The sequence below is a fragment of the Hordeum vulgare genome, chromosome 5H, assembly GCF_904849725.1.
Source record: "Hordeum vulgare subsp. vulgare chromosome 5H, MorexV3_pseudomolecules_assembly, whole genome shotgun sequence".
Taxonomy (NCBI): Eukaryota; Viridiplantae; Streptophyta; class Magnoliopsida; order Poales; family Poaceae; genus Hordeum; species Hordeum vulgare.
The window spans coordinates 390,688,361-390,713,805 of record NC_058522.1 but is presented as its reverse complement, the minus strand read 5'-3'; the positions used below and the strand labels follow the sequence as shown (position 1 = coordinate 390,713,805).

Genomic DNA, 25,445 nt, shown 5'->3' with positions numbered 1-25,445 from the left:
CTTAACCCGAGTGTTCCGCGTGTGCAACTGTTTTGCACCCGTTGTATGTGAACGTTGAGTCTATCACACCCGATCATCACGTGGTGTCTCGAAACGAAGAACTGTCGCAACGGTGCACAGTCGGGGAGAACACAATTTCGTCTTGAAATTTTAGTGAGAGATCACCTCATAATGCTACCGTCGTTCTAAGCAAAATAAGGTGCACAAAAGGATTAACATCACATGCAATTCATAAGTGACATGATATGGCCATCATCACGTGCTTCTTGATCTCCATCACCAAAGCACCGGCACGATCTTCTTGTCACCGGCGCCACACCATGATCATCCATCAACGTGTTGCCATCGGGGTTGTCGTGCTACTTATGCTATTACTACTAAAGCTACATCCTAGCAAAATAGTAAACGCATCTGCAAGCACATATGTTAGTATAAAGACAACCCTATGGCTCCTGCCGGTTGCCGTACCATCGACGTGCAAGTCGATATTTCTATTACAACATGATCATCTCATACATCCAATATATCACATCACATCATTGGCCATATCACATCACAATCATACCCTGCAAAAACAAGTTAGACGTCCTCTAATTTTGTTGTTGCATGTTTTACGTGGTGACCAAGGGCATCTAGTAGGATCACATCTTACTTACGCAAACACCACAACGGAGATATATGAATTGCTATTTAACCTCATCCAAGGACCTCCTCGGTCAAATCCGATTCAACTAAAGTTGGAGAAACCGTCACTTGCCAGTCATCTTTGAGCAAAGGGGGTTACTCGTAACGATGAAACCAGTCTCTCGTAAGCGTACGAGTAATGTCGGTCCAAGCCGCTTCAATCCAACAATACCGCGGAATCAAGAAAAGACTAAGGAGGGCAGCAAAACGCACATCACCGCCCACAAAAACTTTTGTGTTCTACTCGAGAAGACATCTACGCATGAACCTAGCTCATGATGCCACTGTAGGGGAACGTCGCATGGGAAACAAAAATTTTCCTACGCGCACGAAGACCTATCATGGTGATGTCCATCTACGAGAGGGGATGAGTGATCTACGTACCCTTGTAGATCGTACAGCAGAAGCGTTAGAGAACGCGGTTGATGTAGTGGAACGTCCTCACGTCCCTCGATCCGCCCCGCGAACAATCCCGCGATCAGTCCCACGATCTAGTACCGAACGGACGGCACCTCCGCGTTCAGCACACATACAGCTCGACGATGATCTCGGCCTTCTTGATCCAGCAAGAGAGACGGAGAGGTAGAAGAGTTCTCCGGCAGCGTGACGGCGCTCCGGAGGTTGGTGATGATCTTGTCTCAGCAGGGCTCCGCCCGAGCTCCGCAGAAACGCGATCTAGAGGAAAAACTATGGAGGTATGTGGTCGGGCAGCCGTGAGAAAGTCGTCTTAAATCAGCCCTAAAACCTCCGTATATATAGGTGGGAGGGAGGGGAGGAGGCAGCCTCAAAACCTAAAGGTTTGGCCGAAATTGGAGGTGGAGGAGTCCTACTCCAATCCTACTTGGAGTAGGATTCCACCTTCCCACTTGGAAACTCTTTCCACCTTGTGTTTTTTTCTTCTCAAACCTTATGGGCTTTAGTGGGAACTTATTCCAGCCCACTAGGGGCTGGTTTATCTCTTCCCATAGCCCATGAGACCCCTTGGGGCGTGACACCCCTCCCGATGGTCCCCGGCACCCCTCCCGGCACTCCCGGTACACTACCGATGAGCCCGAAACTTTTCCGGTAATGCACGAAAACCTTCCGGTAACCAAATGAGGTCATCCTATATATCAATCTTCGTTTCCGGACCATTCCGGAAACCCTCGTGACGTCCGTGATCTCATCCGGGACTCCGAACAACATTCGGTAACCAACCATATAACTCAAATACGCATAAAACAACGTCGAACCTTAAGTGTGCAGACCCTGCGGGTTCGAGAACTATGTAGACATGACCCGAGAGACTCCTTGGTCAATATCCAATAGCGGGACCTGGATGCCCATATTGGATCCTACATATTCTACGAAGATCTTATCGTTTGAACCTCAGTGCCAAGGATTCATATAATCCCGTATGTCATTCCCTTTGTCCTTCGGTATGTTACTTGCCCGAGATTCGATCGTTAGTATCCGCATACCTATTTCAATCTCGTTTACCGGCAAGTCTATTTACTCGTTCCGTAATACAAGATCCCGCAACTTACATTAAGTTACATTGCTTGCAAGGCTTGTGTGTGATGTTGTATTACCGAGTGGGCCCCGAGATACCTCTCCGTCACACGGAGTGACAAATCCCAGTCTCGATCTATACTAACTCAACGAACACCTTCGGAGATACCTGTAGAGCATCTTTATAGTCACCCAGTTACGTTGCGACGTTTGATACACACAAAGCATTCCTCCGGTGTCCGTGAGTTATATGATCTCATGGTCATAGGAACAAATACTTGACACGCAGAAAACAGTAGCAACAAAATGACACGATCAACATGCTACGTCTATTAGTTTGGGTCTAGTCCATCACATGATTCTCCTAATGATGTGATCCCGTTATCAAGTGACAACACTTGCCTATGGCCAGGAAACCTTGACCATCTTTGATCAACGAGCTAGTCAACTAGAGGCTTACTAGGGACAGTGTTTTGTCTATGTATCCACACAAGTATTGTGTTTCCAATCAATACAATTATAGCATGGATAATAAACGATTATCATGAACTAAGAAATATAATAATAACTAATTTATTATTGCCTCTAGGGCATATTTCCAACAGAATCCTCTCTAAATTCTCTCATGTCTTCTTTGGTGGCTAATAGAAGCAAACTAGTCTCTCTCGCACTTTTCGTTATATTGTCACTCATGGGGTTCTCTCGTGCAGGTGGCTGGTCGATATTCACTTCTGTTTTCTGACGAGACTCATTCACAATTTGCTGTGGTGACATAGGCTGTAGATTTATTTTCTTGCCCTTGAACTCCAAGTGATAAGTGTTGGCGCGGCCATTGTGTTGCACATGGCGATCATACAGCCATGGCCGACCCAACAAGAGATGGCAAACAGTCATAGGAACCACATCAAACTCAATGGAATCCGTGTATGGTCCTATTTCAAAATTCACACGCACCATATGATTCACTTTCATCTCTCCATTGTCACTCAGCCATTGTACGTAGTATGGGTTTGGATGAGGCAAATACTTCAATTTCAGCTTGGCACATAATTCTTTGCTTGCAAGATTACGGTAGCTACCTCCATCAATGATCACCTTACAAGCTTTGTTGGGGCCAACTAGTGCTTTGGTTTGGAACAGATTGCAACGCTGTGAATCAGCATGTGGCTGCACACTAAGGGCACGCTGCTTGACAACAATAATGGGCGCGGGAGAAGCAAAGGCATCGATGCCGCCCTCACTTGCGTACCCATCACCATCGGAAGCATATGGGTCAGCGTCGTCTCTAGTCTCATATTCATTGTCATCGTTCACAATAATCACTTTTCTGTTTGGGCACTCTCTCTTGAAGTGTCCCTTGCCTCCACATGTATGACAGAGCATATCTCGGTTACGGGCTGTAGACATGTTGGAACCGGAGCTAGCAGCAGGAGTAGCAGGTTTCTTTGATTGTGAAACAGTGGAGGCTGATTTTGTTGCAGAAGAAAAGGGGCGGCTGGCAGCGCCCTCACTAGGCGTGTAAGGAGGCAGCTGTGTTCTGTTGGAGAACCGTCCCGCTGTAGCATAACGGGCTTTAATTTGACCTTCTTCGGCCAACTGGGACTCAGCTTCTCTTGCATGGTGTAGGAGCTCGTTCATTGTATTGTATTGGTGATGCCTAACAATACCCTTGATGTTATATTTCAGCCCATGGAGAAAACGTTGCATAGTCATCTCAGCAGATTCTCTAACTCGTGCACGCTGCAGCAACATCTCCATCTCCATGTAATATGCATCAACCGTCAGGGAACCTTGCTTCAATTGTGTCAATTTATCATAAACTGTCCGCAAGTAATTAGTGGGAACAAAACGAGCTCGCATGATGTCCTTCATATGGCGCCAAGTAAGAATAGGTAACGCATTGTCTTCTCGTCATTCGCGCACAATGGTATCCCACCAACGCAAAGCATAACCATCAAATTCTGAGGAAGCAAGCTTGATCTTCCTATCTTCAGTGTAATCATGCAAACGCCATAATTTCTCCATCTTGAGCTCCCATGTGAGGTACTCTTCTACATCAGTGGAGCCTTCAAATCTGGGAATTGTGAACTTAGGCTTACCCAAACCATCATCCTCCTGCAGTGGTACACGTCGAGCACCAAGTGGTGGTGGACGACCAGGCCCTTGCAAGCCACGCCCACGGCCGTTATTTCCCATCATGTTTTCATTGTCTCCATGGACACTATCATCATCTCCATGGCCCTCATGTTGGCGTTGCTCAATAGCTACACGCAGCCCATGGACTGAAGTTGTCAATTGTTGTATGCTTGTGTGGAGATCATTGACTTGTGTTTGCATAGCATTGACTGTAGTTTCAGTTGCATCCACTTTCATGTGTATAGCTTGAATATCAGCATCAATATTGTCAGTGGATCTATGGATAAGCCCTGTCAAATGATCACGAAGAGCTTCATATTCCTTCCATGTAACACACTCGTCACCATCCTTTTTCTGCATCACATCAACACCATTCTCAGACATGATTAGCAGGTTAGTGCACTAAATCAAAAATCGTGTGGGTGGAACACTCACAACTCACTGAACTGACAAGAAAAGGGAATCTTACCGTTCCAAAGTGAATAGTAATGCACACTTACCAGGTCGGATAGAAGGCTAGTGCACGGATGTGATGAAGTGAATACCAGGGTATAAGAGCTACCACATGACAGAGCAGGATTAAATTTGGTGGAGCTGTAGGTATGGTACCCTATCTACACCGAAGACAAGTCCTAGTGCTGATCGTGTGAGACACACCCAAAGAAACTCATGCAGTGGAGATAAATGGGGCAATTGCAACTCTGAAAATGAGCGTAGATTTGACGTATGTGTTGGAGTAATGCTCGTGTTGCAATGCACAGGGAGAGACGCTAGCAAAAAGCTCAGGATATACAGGCACAAGATTGCTCACTACTAGTGCAAATACAAGATAATACAATGCCAGCAATAGATAGCAGCAACTTCTGGCCAATGTCTCTCTCTTTTTTTCTTTTTTTTCTGTGTAACAACTAGAAAGACAAACCCTAGACTCCTACTAGCAAAACTGAAAGGATCAAAAGGACGAACACAACTGACCAGCAACTAGAACGAAGCTACGATGCAATCTAGGCTATGGCAAAAACTACGAACCCTACTATTTTTGGCTTTTTCTGGATAGGAATAAGAACACAAACTAATCTACGGGGTGGATGTGTGGATGCTCACCGAGTAAACGCTGGAAATCTGATACCAAGATGATATGGGGTAGCCCGATCTTCTCAATGAGCGGTAACGTAGATGATGATGGTGGTTAGATAGCTTGGTGTCGCCGATGATCTCTCCTTGCTAGATCCCTGATGCCAATGCAGCAGCTCTCTACCCTTCGGATATTCCCAACTTCACACACTTGCGCAACGTAGCCGTCGACCACGAGACGGTTAGAATTGCAATATACTAATTCCCAATGGAACAGCAGATCACACTTAACTTGTAGTATATAATCTCCAGATCGATATGAATTGGAGACAAGAATTCAAGATGAATGCTTATAGCAGTCTCATGAACTAGGTTTTATCTTAAACGTGGTCTATCTATCTAATCTGAGAGCAGCCCTCTATATAAGAGGGGCTGGGTGATGCGCCCAGGGGGGGTGCTAGGTCTGGTGCGCCCAGCCTGGTCCTCCTGACTTGGTGCAACCTAAACTGGTCGACTCAAAATGTGGTTCGACTCAACTTGATACAAACTGACCCAACTTGGGTTCAGCCCCTTGGCACGCAGGCCATGTACTTGAGGTATGGCGCTGCAACATGGTGTTGGTGCGCCTGGTGTTACTCGACGTGGGGATCCTCCTCCTTGACGTTAGCGCCTGACTGCCTCTCCTCCCTCGCGCCCTCTTGCTTGTACTCCACATCATGCTCCTCTTGCTGCAACTCCTCGCTCCCTCGTGCTATGCCTTCTTCTCCCATGCACCTGAGTATGCAAACACTCAAAGACTTAGGTAGTAGAAAGCTCTCATTAAAATAAATAGCATATTCAACTAAGAGAGAATTCACCCGTTGTTCTATTATCTTTGCACGAGCTCTTGTGATAGGTCCAATTCTGATTTCATCATTGGACGTCTTCTTTGCAGCCACTTGGTGATCATCATCATAGGTTGGAGGTGGGTCAAGTGTAGGGATGTCCTCATCACTTTACTTTGTGATAGCCATATTGTCTCTTGTCATATATCTTGCTATCACTTAGTTGTTTATCTTGCTTAGCATAAGTTGTTGGTGCACATAGGTGAGCCTAGTTGTTTGAGGTTTTGTGCTTGACATATTAAACGTTAGTTTTATTCCGCATTTGTTCAAGCCTAAACCTTAATTATTTTAAAGTGCCTATTCACCCCCCCTCTAGGCGACATCCACGTCCTTTCAATTGGCTAGGGCAAATGGTTCGTCCATGTACGCAAGATTGTTGAGATCCACTGTTGTCATGCCGTACTTTTGGTCTACAGCTACCCCGCCTCCTGTCAGCTTCACCCATTTGCACCGAAACAAAGGGATCTTAAAAGTAGGTCCATAGTCAAGTTCCCATATCTCCTCTATGTACCCGTAATATCTTTCCAAACAGTGCCCATTCTCGTCTGTTGCATCAAAGCGGACACCACTATTTTGGTTGGTGCTCTTTTTATCTTGGGCAACCGTGTAAAATGTATTCCCATTTATCTCATACCCTTGGAAAGTACATATAGTCGAAGATGGTGGCCTGGCCAAACAGTACAGCTCATCTCCAACGGTGTCGTCATTCATGAGATGTGTCTGCAACCAACTGCCGAAAGTCTTCTCGTGTTCCCCTTTAATCCAGGAGTCAGCCTTCCCCGGGTTTTCTGAGCATAGAATATTCTTGTTTCTCACGATATACGGAGCCACCATGGTGGAATTGTGTAGAACTGTGTAGTGTGCTTGAGACAAAGAATGCCCGTCCATACATACTTTTGCTTTCCTTCCTAGTGTGCCTTTTCCTGTCAGCCTACCCTCATACCGAGATTCAGGAACACCAATCAGCTTAAGGTCGGGAAGAAAGTCCACACAAAACTCAATGACCTCCTCTGTTCCATAGCCCTTGGAGATGCTTCCTTCTGGCCTAGCACGGTTACGAACATATTTCTTTAAGACTCCCATGAACCTCTCGAAGGGGAACATATTGTGTAGAAACACAGGACCGGGAATTCTAATCTCTTCGACTAGGTGAACTAGGAGGTGTGTCATTATATTGAAGAAGGATGGCGGGAACAACAACTCAAAGCTGACCAGACATTGGACCACATCAATCTGTAACCCTGATAGACTTTCTCGATCGATTACCTTCTGAGAAATTGCATTGAGGAATGCACGTACCTTCACAATTGCCAGGCGAACATTTTCCGGTAGAATTCCCCTCAATGCAACCGGAAGCAATTGCGTCATAAGCACGTGGCAGTCATGAGACTTTAGGTTTTCGAATTTTTTGTCTTTCATATTTACGATTCCCTTTATATTTGACGAGAAGCCAGTCGGGACCTTGATACTGAAAAGGACTTCAAAGAAGATTTCCTTCTCTTCCTTAGTAAGAGCGTAGCTGGCACGCCCTTGAAACTGCCCTGGATGCATGCCATCTCTTCCTTTATGACGTTCCTGGTCCTCCTGTGCTTCCGGTGTATCTTTTGACTTCCCATACAAGCCCAGGAAGCCTAGAATATTCACGCAGAGATTCTTCGTCAGGTGCATCACGTCGATTGCCGAGCGGACCTCATGGACTTCCTAGTAGGGTAGCTCCCAAAATATAGATTTCTTCTTCCACATGGGTACGCGCTTATCAGGGCCGTTAGGAACAGGTTGTCTACCAGGACCCTTTCCAAAGATTACTTTTAAATCTTTGACCATATCAAATACTTCAGCACCAGTACGGATGACAGGCTTCCCCCGGGGTTTTGCCTTGCCATTGAAATGCTTGCCTTTTTTCTTTAAGGGGTGCTTGGGCGGAAGAAAACGACGATTGTACGGGTACACATTCTTCCTACATTTGTCCAGATATATACTTTCTGTCTGATCCAAATAGTGCATGCATGCATTGTATCCCTTGTTTGACTGTCCTGGAATGTTACTAAGAGCAGGCCAATCATTGATGGTTACGAAAAGCAACGCTCGAAGGTCAAATTCCTCTTGTTTGTGCTCGTCCCACACACGTACACCTGGTTCGGCCCACAGCTGTAAAAGTTCATCAACTAATGGCCTTAGGTACACATCAATATCGTTGCCGGGTTGCTTTGGACCTTGGATAAGCACTGGCATCATAATGAACTTCCGCTTCATGCACAACCAAGGAGGAAGGTTGTAGATACATAGAGTAACGGGCCAGGTGTTGTGACTGCAACTCTGCTCCCCAAAAGGATTCATGCCATCTGTACTCAGACCTAACCATAAGTTCCTTGTGTCAGCTGCAAATCTCGGGAACTCTCTCTCGATTTTTCTCCACTCACGACCATCAGCGGTGTGCCTCAACTTATCGTCTTTCATACGATCTTCCATGTGCCATCGCAACAACTTCACGTGATCTTTATTTCTGAACAGACGTTTCAACCGTGGTATTATAGGAGCATACCACATCACCTTGGCAGGAACCCTCTTCCTGGGTGGCTCGCCCTCAATATCACCAGGGTCATATTTTCCGATCTTATACCGCAACGCAGTGCATACCGGGCATTTATCCATATTCTCGTACTTCTCACCGTGGTAGAGGATGCAATCATTAGGGCATGCATGTATCTTCTGCACGTCTAATCCTAGAGGGCAGACAAGATTCTTTGCTTCGTACGTGCTGGCAGGCAATTCGTTCTTTCTTGGAAGCATCTTCTTCATGAGTACCAGCAACTTTTCGAATGACGAGTCAGTCACACTGGTCTCTGCCTTCCACTTCAGCAATTCCAGTGTGCTACCCAGCTTCTTCTGGCCATCTTCACAAGTTGGGTACAACAATTTTTTGTGGTCCTGTAACATCTGCTCGAACTGCAACCTCTCCTTTTCTGTGTCTCAACCTCGCCGTGCATCAGAAATGACCCGGCCAAGATCATCAGCGGGCTCATCTGGTTCCCGTTCTTCATCATGATCTTCTTCTTCATTGTCTTCCATTGCGGTATCAGCATACTCAGGGAACATATATCGGTAGTTGTCATCATCGTTCTCTTCTTCTTCATCGTCGTCTTCCATCATAACCCCTCTGTCTCCGTGCTTGGTCCAAACATTATAGCCCGACATAAAACCGGACCGAAGCAGGTGGCTCTGAATGACTCTTGAGGAAGTGTAATCCTTCTCATTCCGACAATCAACACATGGACAAAACATATAGCCACCACCATGCTTGTTCGCATCGGCTGCATCTCGAAAAGAATGCACGCCTTCTCTGTAAGCGGCTGTGCGTCGATCACCGTACATCCATGGATGGCTCATCTGTGTTATACGACAGTATATCAAATACAATCACGATCCTAAAAATTAGTACCGCACGGTCTAAATGAGGAAATATAGTTGCTAACCTTTTAGAATAAGTAGAAATAAAGAGGAAGAGGTTTAAGCGTGGCTCAGGCATCTCATATCGTAGTTGTGTTCGGTGAACTGAAGCGGCATCGCTCTAACACACATTTCAACAAACACCTCTAGTGCATCAAAAAAAGTGGAGAGCTAGCACACACCCACAATCCTCCATCCAAGAAAAATGCAAGGAAGAGGGGAGAGGGGGGCTGTGCTATATATGGGCAGAGGACTTTAGTCCCGGTTTGGGACACGAACCGGGACTAAAGGCTCCTTACGGGTCGGGACTAAAGCCTCGAGGCAGGCATTGAGAATTGGGGCGACGTGGCCGGGCCTTTAGTCCCGGCCCAGAGGCAGGCCGGGACTAAAGGGTTACGGCCAAAGGCCCGTTTTCCACTAGTGATTGGTTTTGCTTTTTCGAAAATATGGAATATTCCATTGTTTGCCCACTGCAAAGCCGCTGGTAGGAAGCTGTGATATACGGATATTTTTCTGTGAAAAATGGGACGCGCGCATGCAAAATTTTGTAGTGGTTCCTGCATGTGGGCGCCGTGGCTGCAGGCCTGCAGCACCCCCGCCGTCTCGGCTCGCCGTCGACGGAGGCTTCCACCACCATTATATTCAGCAAAAAAAATCAGGAACAAAAACAATATTCGCTGGTTGTAGCAAAAAACTAAAACTGTTCCAGTAAAAAAACATCACGGTTTCGATAAAAATATGTCGTGGCCGGTGTTCGCAAACAAAAAATATCGCCGGATGCAGCAACTTTTTTGTCGGTTGTAGCAAAATAAGAAGATAGTACTAGAAAAATGCTTCCTCTTGTGCTTCTTGTGCTGTCTTAAAAAAGGAAAAAGCAGGTGCTTGGTCTGTTTCTCCTGTTCCTCACTCACTTGCTTTCTTTTGCAATTTTGACAATGTCAGTGTGGGTCCTCTCTCTCCTTTGTGAGACTATACTGTATGGCCTGTGTTAAAGTAACTAGAATCTTCTATGGCTTCATTAGTATTTGTTTCTGTTACGGTTGGCTGGAGTTAAAGCCTTAAACCGTTTTCTATTATGATCTTCTCTTACGTATCAAGTTGTAATTTATCAATACTTGTACGCCACGGATGGGGCTGTTCCATCCCTATATAAACACGCAACAGCGGCCTGCTACGGTGGGTAGAACGCTTTCCATCTTTCAGCCTGCTCTATCCTGAGTTGTTGAACTTGAGGAGGGATCTATGGTTGAGGGTACCACTAACAATACTTATACTCTTCAGTCATAGATAGTGTTTCCCATGAAAATGTACTATTAGCTGGTGTTGCAAGGGCACGATGTGGGCAACCATCGTCATGTTATGCAACATGTTGAAAGCCAGTGTCGTTGGAGTGCCGACATAATACGACGCACGCCGAAGCCAATGCTATGAGGGGCATCTCCATGCTACAAGATTTGCGTTGCTGCTGCGAGGCAATGTTACGAGGGGAGTCACCATCCTCGAGGGACTATCGGCGTGTGGCGAGGCACGCTACAAGCAGGTGTTGCGAGCCATGATTAAGGAGTCCCATTGGTGTTGCGAGTGACGACCATAGATGTTGCGCCCGGGGGTGCAGGAAGAGGAATTGCGAGATGTATTGAGCACTAGACACACTATGTGCAATCTGATGACTCTCCATGTTACAATGGGTGGGCATCCCGCTAAGACACGCGCTGCTATAAGGACCGACCACCAGTGCTGCAAGCCTTGAGAAGTAATGTTGCAAGGACCGGACAACATCGTCCAGGTGCTCGCTGCTGCAAGGCCGTTTAGTGATGTTGTGAGCTGCTGCTCCAAGGTCGTCGGGGTTGGTACGACGGACAACACTGCTACAAGCCACATGTTATGAGGCCGTCAAAATTGGTACGACGGGTGGCGATGTTGCGACGTCAATGACGGATGGCGATGGTGCGAGGTTGATGGAGCAGCTTCGACGGGTGGAGTTGTTGAGAGCTGATGCTGGAGCTGCGATGATGGTCCGATTGCTTCCACCACATGACGGCGATGTGACGCTTGATGACCGCAATGATGGCATTCATCCACGACAGGACGGTGCTACGACGCTCGATGAACCGTGGTAACGGCATGCTTATATGACACGACTATGTTGCGATGCTCGACAGGCCGCAGCGGCGGTGTGCTTCCACAACATGACCATGCTGCGACGGATGCTACGATGGTGTCTCAGCTGACAGGATACCAGCGATGCTGCAATGACGACGGCATGCTATGAGTTCGTGGTGCAACGGTAGTCATGCTATGACGATCGGCGTGCTACGAGCAATACCGATTTGCTGCGTGTCGGTGTTGCGACAACGCCGATGTGTGAAAAGTCGGTGCTACGATGGGGAAGAACGAAACAAGACAGTGAGGAGTGGTCCCGTTGACTTGTCTGACCAACGGTAAGATCAAGATTAATCGAAGTATGAAGAAGACAGTTGAGTCCGCACCAATACATCCACGTGATATGTACCCAGCCAAGCAGAACAAGAACCAACGATTTGCTTGTTCCATCGTACGACTCGAAAGACGGCTTAAAACTCATACAAATCATCCGTCTGACGCCTAGTGCGGGTCTTTTTTTTGACAAACCAACGAACATTTTCCCCATCGAGATCGGGTCTCCTATACACCGCTCCTTGCGGCCAACTGCCGAGCAAACACATAGGGGTTGCCCGACTAGCCCGGCCCAGTTATTTTTTGTATTTTGTTTTTCTGCTCTTTTTCTGTTTATTTCCTTTTTTGTTCATTTTTTCTTTCTTTATTCATTTTCTTTTAGAATTTGAAGCAAAAACAAAATCCAGAACATTTTTTGTTTCTGTTTTTAAAAATGTTCTGAATTATCGACAAATGCTCCAGTTTTTCAAATTGTTCACAAGTTAAAAAAATCTTTCTTGAATTTGTTTCGCAATTTCAAAAATTCAGGAACATTGTTTCAAATTCCGGAAAACATTTTTTCAAATTCCAGAACATTTTTTCAAATCCTGGAAAAAATTCAAAATCCAAAAAAAATTAATTTTTTTTGGAATATTTCTTCAAATTCTGGAATATTTTTCCAAATACCGGAACTTTTTTCCAAATCCAGAAGATTTTTGTAACAGAAATAGAAAAAAAGGAAACAGAAAAGAATAAAGAAAAAGGAAACGAATTTTTTCTGAATATTCAAAACATTTTTTGAAAGAGAAACAGAAAAGAAAAAACTGAAAAAGCTGAAGCAGTTCAGTGAACCTTCTAGAAGTTTTCCAAAACCAAAAAAATCCGGCTGAGAACCTCTAGAAGGTTCCCAAAACCGGGACTCTCTAATGGGCCAGCCCAATCTGAAGCCATCCCTCTCTTCCATGTGCATTTGGTCGACATTTCAACACACAAAGTATCAAATAGGATTTTCCGTCGCGACCTCCCTCCCCGCTCTTCATCATCAAGCTACAGCCCAAAATGCAACAACTAGTGATTCTTATTTGTGGCCTACATCGTGTGTTTTTAGTGTTTCTGCAAACGAACGCTCACAGTACGTCTTTAACTCTTCCAAATAATCGATGAACTTTTTTCAAAATCAATATATTATTAAAAAATCCATGAACTTGGTTTCGAGTTTACATTTTTCAGATAATTTATATTGGGTACATGTTAATGTTTTACTAAGCAAAAAGGTTATCTAGCATTGTTTTCTTGCACTAGAAAACAAAGTTACTTTGGTCTAGTGGTTATTGCGGTGGGCTGGCAACATTGCAAACCGGAGTTAGTATGGATTTTTCTTTGGAGGTCCTATACAACCCATTTAGCGTCGGTTAGGCAAACCGGGGTTGTAGCGTCCTTCTCGTGGGTCGGCCCATGTAGAATGTGTTGGTTCTTAAAAATCAAAAAAGTTTATAAAAAAAATCAGATTTGCAAAAAAGTTCAATGATTATAAAAAAAGTTCACCAATTTTTTAGTTATGTTTATGTTTTTTCAAAAAGTTCACAAAATTCAAAAAAAATCATTGATTTTCAAAAAAAGTTTATGGAATCTCCGAAACTATAGGATCTGAAAACTAAATCTACATCATGGGATAAGGTGGCTGGGAGGAGAAACCGGAAATTAAAAATGCATGAGCGTACAACAGTGAAGAAGCTATCGATAAGTAGCGATACTCGTGGGATACGACCATCTGCCATATTACACACGACCTCCTTTTCTCTATATATTCTCTATCTTCCATGTAACAAAAAAATCTTATGTGACATGTGTTATAGACGACTGAGTTGATGCTGTTGTACATGCCCTTAGAGTGGCGGTTAGGAGCTCCCTCAGCTGCTATTTGTAAAGATTACAATGGTATAATTCCCAGGATTCTTCTGCAATGGTGTTCAACATTGTACATGCTCCGGCAAACGCTTGAAGTACTTGCTTGTCGAGAAGAATTAGCTCTAGCTCTTGATATTTTTGTGCAGATCGGGTGGGATTCGGTCGTGTCCATTGGTCCTCCGTTTAAAAGGGAGCGGCACGAAGCTCTGCTATCTGTTGCCATCAGGAGCTATGTTTTGCTTTATGGTGAAGTCAGATGTGGAGAATGTCATGGAAGCCGATGTTGGAGGACTGGTAATGGTGATTGGAGCCTACAACGCTGAGGAATTTGCTTGGAGTTTCGGGATTCGTAGCGGTGGTATGTAAGTGGGGCAACAACATATGTGAATGTTCAAGATCTTACCTTTCAGGATGAAAATCTAAGACTTGGCCTTAGTTGGTTGTGTATCACAATGGCCTTGTTGAAGGCATTGTTTTGAGAGCGGACATTAACTTCAGGGTGAAAACCAAGATATATAATCGGATGACGACGACGCTTGTGCACTGTTTCCTTCTTTGAGGCATCGCTTTTGGGGAACTTGGACTACGGGGGTTGTTTTTGTGGTGGTTGTACTGCTGCTGCAAGGACTGGAACTATGTAGCAGGGCTTTTCTTTTTTTAGCTTCTTCTTTCTTTTTTGGTTGCGTCCAGCCGTAATGCCATTAGTGTATTGCGTTGTTGCAGAGGTTGGGTGTAATTGATATCTTCGAGATATTAATATATTTCCTTTATCAAAAAAAAAAAATTCTGTGCGAAGAGTGATTATTGCATGCGATTGCAAATCAGTAGTATAAGAGATAAAGAATGGAACCAAAGGAAGGTATAGCCCATCAAAGAAGTCACAAAAAGATCATGATAGTCCACTTTTGTAGATTCACGTTTGAAGGACTCATTTTAAACTTTTGAGGCTCATAGTTTGGCAAAGTTTTCTTCTTCTTTAGTCGAGGGTCGTTATGTCTGGTTAGGAATGCCCCATGGCCCGTTTAATTATCCGAGTATCCGGTAATCCTCCTTAATAAAGTGTGATTTACTGTTGAAACAAAATCAAATCAAAGTCATTAATTAAAGGGTTCCCTACAAAAATCAATCCCACCTTCTCTGGATGCGACAAGTGGTGTAGTGTATGTGGGCAACTTGTTGCTTCCGAAGAGTTTTCCCTTTTTAGGTAGATTCGTTTATCCATACGGTTTATCTTAAACCTTATGTCCAAACTGCGAGCTTTTTTCATCGTTGGATTTCATGCGTTGAAATTTTTAAAACTAGATCTCATGTTAATAGGTTTTGACGAAATTTTTTTCATGAAAAAACCAGAAGAAAAGAAAACAGACCGAAACCACGGTTATTTCTCTCACATTTTCTATTTCCGAGAGTTATAGTTGTCCTCTCACGAAATAAAATCCATGTCCCCACGTGAAGCAAACTTGTACCTCTCATGTAAGAGAACAAACAATATTTTTTTTGCTTTATATGAGGCATAACTGTGCCTCTCACGAAAGATTTTTTTTATCTTTTTGAGAGGCACAAAGTATGTGCATCTTGCGGAATAAAACAATGTTTTTTTCTATTTCCCAAAAGGTGCAGTGGAAGCAAACTGTTGTTCCGATGAAAGAAAATAACATTTTTTCATACAATTTTTTTCTCCGTACTTTTTTGTCCAAAATCTAGGAAAACTGGGCAAAAGCCATAAGAATCATCTAAAATCTGAAAAAGCATACAGAAAATAGAATAAAAATAAAACCCTTAAAAAGCGTCCAACACGCGACAAGTGGCAACCAAAAGCACATCGATTGACGCGGTCTCAGTCCACCCGATTTTTTTGAACACATGCAAAATGCTCATATATACACGTATAACTATATACTCACCCCTATGAACATAGACACGCACGCCTTATTTCTATGATCACCTCCGAGAGACTGAGCCGGCATATCATCTTGAAATTTACGAAGTCACCGTAGACACTTCATCGTCGACGGAAACGTCTCCTCCCAATAAAGTGTATCGTTAGAAATCCTAAAATAAATTCAGAAATAATGCAAGCACTAGGACTTCAATCCTGATGGGCTAGAGATACCATTGTCCTTCTAACCATCCAACCGCATGTTAATTTGCTCAGCCACCCAAAATGAGAGGATCCCGCAAGGGGTAACCCTTAGTTAATTACTCCTACGTCAAAGTAGCATATCATAAAGTCATAAAAAAATCAAGGTAGCACCATTCAAGACACAACATCAAGCTACAATTCATTTTCTAGAACAGGTGCAAAAAAACATTGTTCAAAAATAAAATTGCCGTCATGTTTGAAAGAAAAATGGCGTAACACAAGTAAAATGCCATCATGTTCAAAAAAGATGGATCACATGCAAAAACAAATCCTTGGAAAAAAGAACCTTCCATACCCTAAGAGCTAAGAATACAAACGACAAGAAAAATGGGGTATGTTTATACACAAAACTGCCACATTTTAAAATAAAAATACATTATGCACACATAAAACATGATGTTGAACCTAAAAATGTCATATAAGAAGTCCATGATATGCTAAAATATGTCGTTTTCTTACTAACGAAATTTCCATGCTCTTAATAAAAAATGGCATGCTCTATACAAAAATGACATGTTCTCTCTAACAAAAAATTGTCATCTATATAAAAATAAAAGTGTCATGCTCTTTAAAATAAAAGTACCATCTTGCATAAAAACATGACATGCTCTACAAACAAACCCCATGCACTTTAACAAAATTGAATGGTGCAAAAAAAAGGAAAAAGTCCATTTTGAACCCTGAATTTGTAGAGGTTCGACGAAATGAAACTCCAACTCGAAATCCCTGTCGATTGCACCCTGAACTATGTAATCCTGGTCTAAAAAGAACCCTGGATTCGTTTGACAAACTGGGATTGCTGATTTGACCAGTTAGGCCCATCTCGGTATCGTACATCACAAAACATTTACGGAATTAAAAAAATGAGAATAAAAGTTCACGAATTTTGAAGAAATAACCACGGATATAAAAAAAGTTCAACGATTTTAGAAACAAATAAATGGATTTTCAAAATTAAAATTCAGGGATTTTCAAAAACATTGTGAAGTCCACAGGTTATTTTATAGTACGTAGGAAGCACCTTAAAATGGTTTTTAACATATGATTAACATTTTTTTAGAATACATGTTAAAAATATTAATACATCATATACAATTTTTTAATTGTCCCCAACACTTTTTCGAAATGTATGAACATTTTCCAAATGCAACAATTTTAAAATTACACACATGTATATTTTTATAATTTTGATATATATGTTAAAATTACACACATGTATGTTTTTTATATTTTTGTTTTCTGGTTCTTTTCTTCCTTTTGTTTTTATTTTTATTTTTATTTTCTGTTTCAATTTATATTTTATACTTTTTATTTTTTTATTTTTTATTTCTTTTTTTGTTACTGTTTTATTTTCACTTATATTATATAGAGTTCATTGTGTGTCGTCAAAATATTTATTGTATATCATGTGTGCATGTACGTGTATGTGTGGATTGTCATGGTGTGTATTATACATACCTGTAGGCTATTCGGCGTTCATCGCTGGACCGGATTTGTCCCAACACGCTGTAAGAAATATTTGAAAAAAGATTACTCATTTTTTAAAAAGATTAACAAATTTAAAAAAATGCTGACCAGGTAGAGCTTAAAGGTACAGTCTTAATATACTCACAACTACAAGAACAAATGCATGCATCACTCCACAACTACAAGAAAAAATGTTCGCGCATCCAAAAAATATTTTCGAATTTGAAAAATGTTCCGATTTTGAAAAAAATCATGTTTTCTATTTTTGAGAGATTTTATAAAATGGTTCACATATTATAAGAAATGTTCGTGTTTCAGGAAAAAAATTATTTGTTTGAAAATGTGTTGGCCGTTTTGAAATATGTTCTAAAAATATTAAATATGTTTGTGATTTTAAAACGGGCCGGCCTAAAAAATAAATCCCGGTTGACACGGTGCGAGGGTTTGATTTAGACCGGGATTGCATAGTTCAGGGTGCAATCGACCGGGATTTCGAGTTGAGGGTTTATTCCGTCCGACCAATACAAATTCAAGGTTGAAATTGGACTTTTTCCGCAAAAAAATGCCATGCTTCAAAAAGTAAACTATCATTGCCTAACTAAATAAAATTGCCATCGTATGAATAGTAAAAGGTACAAAGCCCAACGAAAAAAAACTCATGGTGCAACTAAACAAATTGCCATGATCTAAATAAAATAGGCTTGCCATGGTACATGACTTGAAATGGCCATTGTCTAATTTTGGAAAATTCCATCCTCCAGCTAAAGAATTGCCATGGTACCCAAATATAAACTACCAAGTTCTGACTAGTAAATATACCATAATCTGATGACTAAAATTGCATTGGATTCCATAATAGAAATGGCTTTGCTAAAATACCTCTAAATGTAAGATAAGTATTGCACATGTAAGTCCTCTATCATTGATCTTACATGAAATTCGTGTGGGTATTTTTTTTCTTTTCTTTTCCTTTTCATGCTTTATTTAGTTATTTAGATGTGCAATAACTATGTCACATCTAGATGTGTTCTAGATACATCCTAATAAAAATGCACCTTTACGAACAATTGTAGGAACATGTCAATTCTTATGGGTGAAAACTGAATAGTGTGACAACTTCAATATAAACACTCTTAGTAAAATTCAGAACGAGGCAATCTCTGGCATTGTGTTGCCCATGGCAATTTCTACATGAGATGACCTAATTCAAGTACACAAAAGATTTATGAAAAAATGCCATCTTATTTTCAAACAAAAAATCAATGGCGAAAAAAATCGGTAGACGCATATTTAAAACTTTGTGTCCAAAACCATATTAAAAATGTTATAATAGTTGTACCAACAATGCCAGGCTCCTTATAAATAATATGCCATGTATGTAAATAATGCCATACCAAGTTCAATAAAGAAAGTGCCATACATTGAAAATGCCATGTTGAATACAATAAAATGCCATACAAAAATTGTGAATTTTGCCATGATATTTTAACAAAAATAATTCCATGTCACTTTAGAAATAATTGCCATGGTTATAGACATTTTTAAAATGCCACCTCCTAAACAATTCACATGACTTCATGGTTCAGTTTGTAAAAAGTTGCCATGATTTCAATCTAAGAATTGCAGAAAATACTATGTTAGACAATATTTTTTAGCAAACATTGTTGAATGTTTCACGGTGCAAAATTATGATTCTGTAAAAAACCTAGATGAATTCGGTGCTCCGAAATTTCTCGAAAAAATAACATCTTTAAAGTATCGATTTTCCCTTAGTGATAGAAACATTGCATGCATATGGAACATTAACCAGTGTTTTGTCACAAAAAAAATCTTATATTTTTCTTTTTGTTTTAGATTTTTTGTTTTGAAAAGCATGCCTTATATTAATTAAGCAAACAAAAGGTTATTACAATCATTCATTACGCCTTGCGTGGCGGGATAGAGTTAACAAGCAACCCATTAAACCTGCTACTAAAACTAAACTTAGCAATCTCATGTACCATCTCGTTGGCAGGCCGACTTATTTTTGAAAAACTTAATTTTGGAACATGTTAGTAATACTCACTTAACAAGCAACACATCAAACCTGCTACTAAACTTAGCAATCTCGTGGTCGACTTATTTTTGAAAAACATGTTGACAATACTCTGTCAAGCTTCTCATTTGCAAGGAAGGAATAAATGAAGGCACACTCATTTGCAAGGAACGAATAAACGAAAGCACTGCCAATTTGTTTTAGATTTGAGTACAATTGTTCATCTGAGAGCAGTACTGTAATTCAAAACGACAGAAATGAACTCCATATATTGCAGAAGAATGCACCACTGTCAAGGCAAAATTGCTTGTTTACTGCTACACAAAAATATATGTTATCGAGTGCAAGTATAGTTAGTTCTTGTGGGGTATTGCGAGTTGTAAGAGCATCTCTAGCAGAACCCATATAAAGCCGACCCGGAAAACTCGTTTACAGTTCGCGGAAAAACAGTTTTGTGTGCCGGTACAGGCACGAACAAAGTCAGACCCCACAAAACGGACCCGTAAAAAAGGACAGAAGATGCTCTTTTACGGATCGGCTATGGAGGGTCTGCTCGGGCATCGCCGTGTCGACCCGCAAACCAAAAACCCTCCAATAAGCGAATTTGACAGTGATTCCAACAAATGAGTTCAAATTCAAACAATAAAACATAGTTCGCTCACAAAATGAAAGCATAGTTTTTAAAGACAAACGCAAAAGGACTTCATGCATCCCGGTCGCTCTTCACTCCGCATCATCGAGGTCATCGCTGCCCTCGAATCCATCGTCGACACTTGTTCCAACTCCGGTACCAAAATCATCGGTGATATTGGTTCGGATTCCCGATGAGAAAACATCAATGCCACTGTAACACGCAAGCATCCTCCTCTTCAAGATGTCTCGCCTTGTCATATCATGTCATTCTTTGTTGATGTCGTTCATGTCATTGCGGTTCAAAGCAATGATCATATTCTATTCGGTAAGAAGGTTGGACATGATTTTCTTCTCAGCGGCATGTGCTCTTCTCTCGTGAATGTCTTTGAGAAATTTCCATCTCTCTTGCTTCTCTCGTGCCTTCTTCTCGGCCAACTCTATCTTTGTCCCCGAAGACTTCACTAGCATCACCTCATTTGATTGCATCATGACATCTATTTTGTCCCGCAAGCTCGATGCTTTATGTCCCCTCTTGATCTTCTCCTTTGTCTTTTTGTCATCATCGGGCTTGTTCAAGTTTCTTGGGCCATCATCATCTTCATCTTCATTCATGTTCGTAAGTGAACCTTTTTCGATGGGGATTCTTTGTCCATTAACTTCCACTTCTCCCAGTCTTTGATCATTTTTCAACAATGCTCTAGTTTAAAAAAAATACCTTCAGAAGCTTCCATGTCTTTATATCGTTGTTGGGCATTTTTTTCTACACAATTAAAGCAAAGTCAAATGACGCAACCATTTTTATATGATGCAAATGGTGTGCAGAACTTGGGACGTGAAAACGAACTCACATAATCGGATTCCATGGTTTCACTTGAAGGTGCATTGCAAACTTGTTCCAAGCAAGCTGCCCAACGGTTACAAATCGGTTTCATCACATCCCAACGACCTTGGAGTGACCGAAAGGTCCATGTTGTCCTATTGGGATACTTGGTCATGAATTGGAAGTATTGATCTTCGATTCCTTGTCAATACCTCTTGACAGTTTGAGACACACTCGTGCAAGCATCCATAGACACCGTACTTTAAGCCTTGATCAAGATTTGATCTTCCAAAATCGTGTAGTTCTTCGATCTCACCCTTTTTTTTTTGCTTGCACTTGCTGATACGCCCCTCATCTACCTTCTCCACTTCATCTTCACCATCGTGGTCATCCACGCCACCCTCCAATTCATTATAATCGAAACCAGCGATTGGGGCTTGATCGATGTCGACGGCGTTGGTCTTTAACAAGTTCACGAACTCGACAGCGACATTGTTCAAACCACCGCTATATTGAGTGACAGCAAGTCATGACATACCACAATAGCAAAAAAGCAAAGTAAGAACAAGGGAGGAAAGATGCATACCTTCCAGCCATTTCATCGAACACCTCGCTTGCGGTGGAAGCAACACTGTTCGAAGACATCGTCGGGGAACATCTTGCCGGGGCGGAGCGAGTGGACGAAGAACATCTTGCCGGGGCGGAGCGAGTGGACGAAGGCGCCGATCTTTTATAGGAACCTTCTTTCGTTTCATGTTCGAAACCTTAATCATCTTCTCCGCCAACGGTCGGTCAGATCGTGCAGCAACAACGACGCCCGACGCGCGTGCCTTTCCAGCAGGATTGCCGCCCTGCACGACAATGATGTCCTACTGCTTCTAGGCAGGCACGTTGATGCCTTTGGCGACGGCGGGGCAACGTTGCCCTGCCGCTTGTGGGCAGGCACGTTAGTGCCTTGGGCGACGACGGGGGCGACATGGCCGGCTACGAGATTCGTCGGAGGGGATTGCGCATGCACGACCTCCACGTTGATGTTGGGACGGCTCCACGTTGATGTTGGGACGGCTGGAGGGTTAAATGACGATGAAAATGGTGGGGAAGATGTTGGGACGACTGGAGGCTTAAATGACGACGAAAATGGTGGGGAAGATGGTCCGGGACGCGTGATGACGGTACAATGGCTGCCGAGGAGGGGGAGCGACTGCGTGGAAATTTTCTTCGCGCCACAAATTTCGTTGTGAATAAGGATAGAGCTTGAAATCTCGTTGCGGATAGGGGACAAGGTCAATTTCGTTGCGAATAAAGGTAGGTCAATTTCGTTGCGAATAAGGGTAGAGCTTAGGTCAATTTCGTTGCGAATAAGGGTAGAGCTTGAAATCTCGTTGCGGATAGGGGACAAGGTCATAGCTGGTAAATCTTCTAGAGGTTAGACGAACTTTTATCGGGCATTATACGGGTCTGCTAGAGATGCTCTAATAGCAAAATCTAATGGTTAAGATCGCATTATAGCAGAACTGAAGGTGGCCCAATTTCAGATGGATGGGACTTGAGGCAAGAGAACAGTAAGAGCAAGTACAATAAAGCTGAGTCAGCTGGCTATAAGGAATAAAGTAGTATATTTTTGCTTAGTTGGAGGAGAGAGAAGAGGAGAGAAAAGGTAAACGGGCTCTTAGCTAAGAGCCAGCTACACGTGCTCCTAAGCACTTTGTGAGAATGAAAAGTGGATCATATAATAAATAAGTAGTACTCTTCTAACCAACTATTGTACATGATAGCTATAAGATGGACTATATGTGACATGGAGTGGATCATATAATAAATAAGTAGTACTCTTCTAACCAACTATTGTACATGATAGCTATAAGATGGGCTATATGTGACATGGCATGAGCTTACAGTCGGCTCTACTATTGTAGTTGCTCTAAGAACAAAGGAGGGATTTAGAAATGAGAGCGGTAGCACCGAAGCAGCATAACAGGAATCGACGATCAGAGTCTCGAAATGAGTAGTCCCTTGCATCTGAAGACGAAGCAGCGCAAGTAGACGCTAGAAGGAACAAGTAGTACAGGCGTTTTCCATTTTTATTTTTAATTTACGTAGTAGATAAGATATGCAACAACTTATTATTCGTCGGTGGTACTAGCACCGCCCGCAGGCACGTCCGTACATAGAGAGGCGTGGATCCACACTGGTAACCACATAGGAGGGCAAATGACCAAAACATGCCTACGGAGCTCGGGCCTGGTCGAGGCGATGCTGCGCCCAGTTCTTCACGTCGTGCGCCTTGGAGTCCAGCTTCGCGCCCGCGTGGTCCACCGTGTCAGCCCCCATCGGCGAGGGCGACCCGTGCGACAGGTACTTGTACATCCACGCCAGCACCGCCACCGCCGCCGCGCCGAACGCCCCCGACGACACGAACCCAGCCGTCAGCATCGTCACCGCTATGGCCGCGGGCACCAGCACGGGGCTGAAGATCACCAGCAGAGGCGTCGCCACGATGAGCGCCAGCACCGTGCCCGTCAGCGTCAGGGCCGACAGGAACAGCATCGACCCGGCGGCCGCCGCCGCGGCCACCCCCTTCGCGAGGGTGACGGCCGCCGGCTGGTTGTGGCCCTGGCCGTGCCCGCCGTAGTAGTCGTCGTCGCCGCGGATGGCCCGCATGTAGTCCGGCCCGACGGCGCTGCCGCCTCCGTACACGCCTCCCCGGTGGAACGCTTGCTCTCCAGCCATGCCGGTAGCCAGATGCACACTTTAAAAGCTTCGCTACTCCGAAACCTGAGCCTTACCTGAGAAATGCGATAACCAAATGCGCCGTGGGTTTCTCGGCGAGATGGATTGTGGTATATAAGATGTGATGTGAGTGAGAGTGTAGGGCGGCGGTGGAGCGAGTCTCGAACATGTGGACGCACAGCAGGGTACGTGGTGATCTGCATGGATAGCGATGCCTCAAGCCTTGCCACGTACGTGCCAACTTGCAGGCTCCCGGCGCACTCTCGTCTTACGTGTTGCGAATGCAGTACCCTTCCCCGCCGCTGAGCTCGACGAGCAGCCTGCAGGACATGGTTCCAACATGACGTCTTTCATCGACGGCGTGGGCGTTGCCTTGCTGGCCCGCGCGTCTGGAGTTAAGCTGGACGCCGCTTTACACATTTTCACCTAGAGACACTTCGCCTCTAGACAATTCTCGAACCTCAAAGTCTGTTTTAACAGGTTTTCACCTAGGTTAGGCAGTTTGGACATTCATCTTGTTAGAATAATCCGAGGCACTTCGTCGATCATCCGAAGATCAAGCAAACACACAAGTACTACACCGAGATTTGTTAACGAGGTTCATCGATATGACTACATTTCCGGAACATGACTACGGTCGCTCCTCCCTCTGACACCGTCATAATACCACATCCTGGCCGTCCTGGGCGCCGGCATACGTCGCCGACTCCCCCTGCACACCTGTGTTATTATGTTGGCATAGGTTACATCGTGTGTCTAGACCCGCTATATATGAGAGGCCTAGGATACAAGTGTCCTGCTTGGACACGACTCCATATCCTATCTAAACATAATACAACTACAAGTCCAACTGTAACCTACCTTGTACAATAATATTCGACACAACTCTAACAAACTCCACCCTGGCGAATATTCTCCACCACCTTGAATTCGTTCATGCGTCAATCTTCCATGTACATTGGACTTGAGCGTATCCCATGAGCACCGCTGCTACTCCAAAGAGTCGATGTGACTTCACCTGCAACTTGTAGTTCCTTCTTTTCCTGACCATAGTCAACGCTCGAACGAAATTAAGCTCCACATTACTCTAGTTGCGCTCCCAACTTCCAGAGTATCCAACATCATCACATACCGATCACTAACCTACGTGAAAGTGAACAACTCATATTGGGTGTCGCTCACACAAGAGTTACCTGAACTCAACATCACTGCTTTTCCTTGACCGCCTGTCTGAAACTTGAAAGAATTTCGCCATTGCTTGTAGTCATCTCGAGTCAAATTCGCAGTTTGTTTCACCACATGTATGACCACCAGAGCCCTAGCCCGTCTCCATGTCCCGTGTGTACCGTACGCCTCGCCGCTATTACCAAGTCGAGCCTCCGCTGTCCCGGTCGAGTCTCAAGAGTCGCGAACCCACACCACTCAACCCCCGCTGCAGAGTACCACCGATCCTCACCGACCGATGACGAGTATCACGTTTCCATCAGACCAGCGAGCTCTAGTCCGAACCACGTGCCACTCGCTTTTCCCCGAGTGAAGTCCTTCAGACTCCAGCTCCACCTTCAACATGACTCCATG

At 43.6% G+C, this 25,445-nt stretch overlaps 2 protein-coding genes across 2 annotated transcripts in view; both read right to left on the bottom strand.

The window, feature by feature from the left end:
- The window catches only part of LOC123396757, a 30,652-nt gene extending 8,870 nt beyond the window's left edge, over positions 1-21,782 (bottom strand). The window contains exons 1-4 of the mRNA XM_045091598.1: positions 21,724-21,782; positions 21,497-21,644; positions 4,099-4,665; positions 3,019-3,969 (exon numbers count right to left, since the gene is read on the bottom strand). Of these exons, the coding sequence (XP_044947533.1) occupies positions 3,019-3,969; positions 4,099-4,665; positions 21,497-21,644; positions 21,724-21,782 (1,725 nt within the window). The remainder of the gene's footprint in view (positions 1-3,018; positions 3,970-4,098; positions 4,666-21,496; positions 21,645-21,723) is intronic.
- A 1,459-nt stretch (positions 21,783-23,241) lies between these two features.
- LOC123396135 (oleosin 16 kDa-like) lies at positions 23,242-23,973 on the bottom strand. The gene has a single exon (XM_045091187.1). The coding sequence runs from the start codon at positions 23,865-23,867 to the stop codon at positions 23,364-23,366; it is 504 nt and encodes a 167-aa protein (XP_044947122.1). The 5' UTR covers positions 23,868-23,973; the 3' UTR covers positions 23,242-23,363.
- Positions 23,974-25,445: the final 1,472 nt, after the last annotated feature.

What these genes read in the sequence shown, in the direction of transcription:
- LOC123396135 (XM_045091187.1), bottom strand. Translation starts at nt 23,867, where the DNA reads ATGGCTGGAGAGCAAGCGTTCCACCGGGGAGGCGTGTACGGAGGCGGC.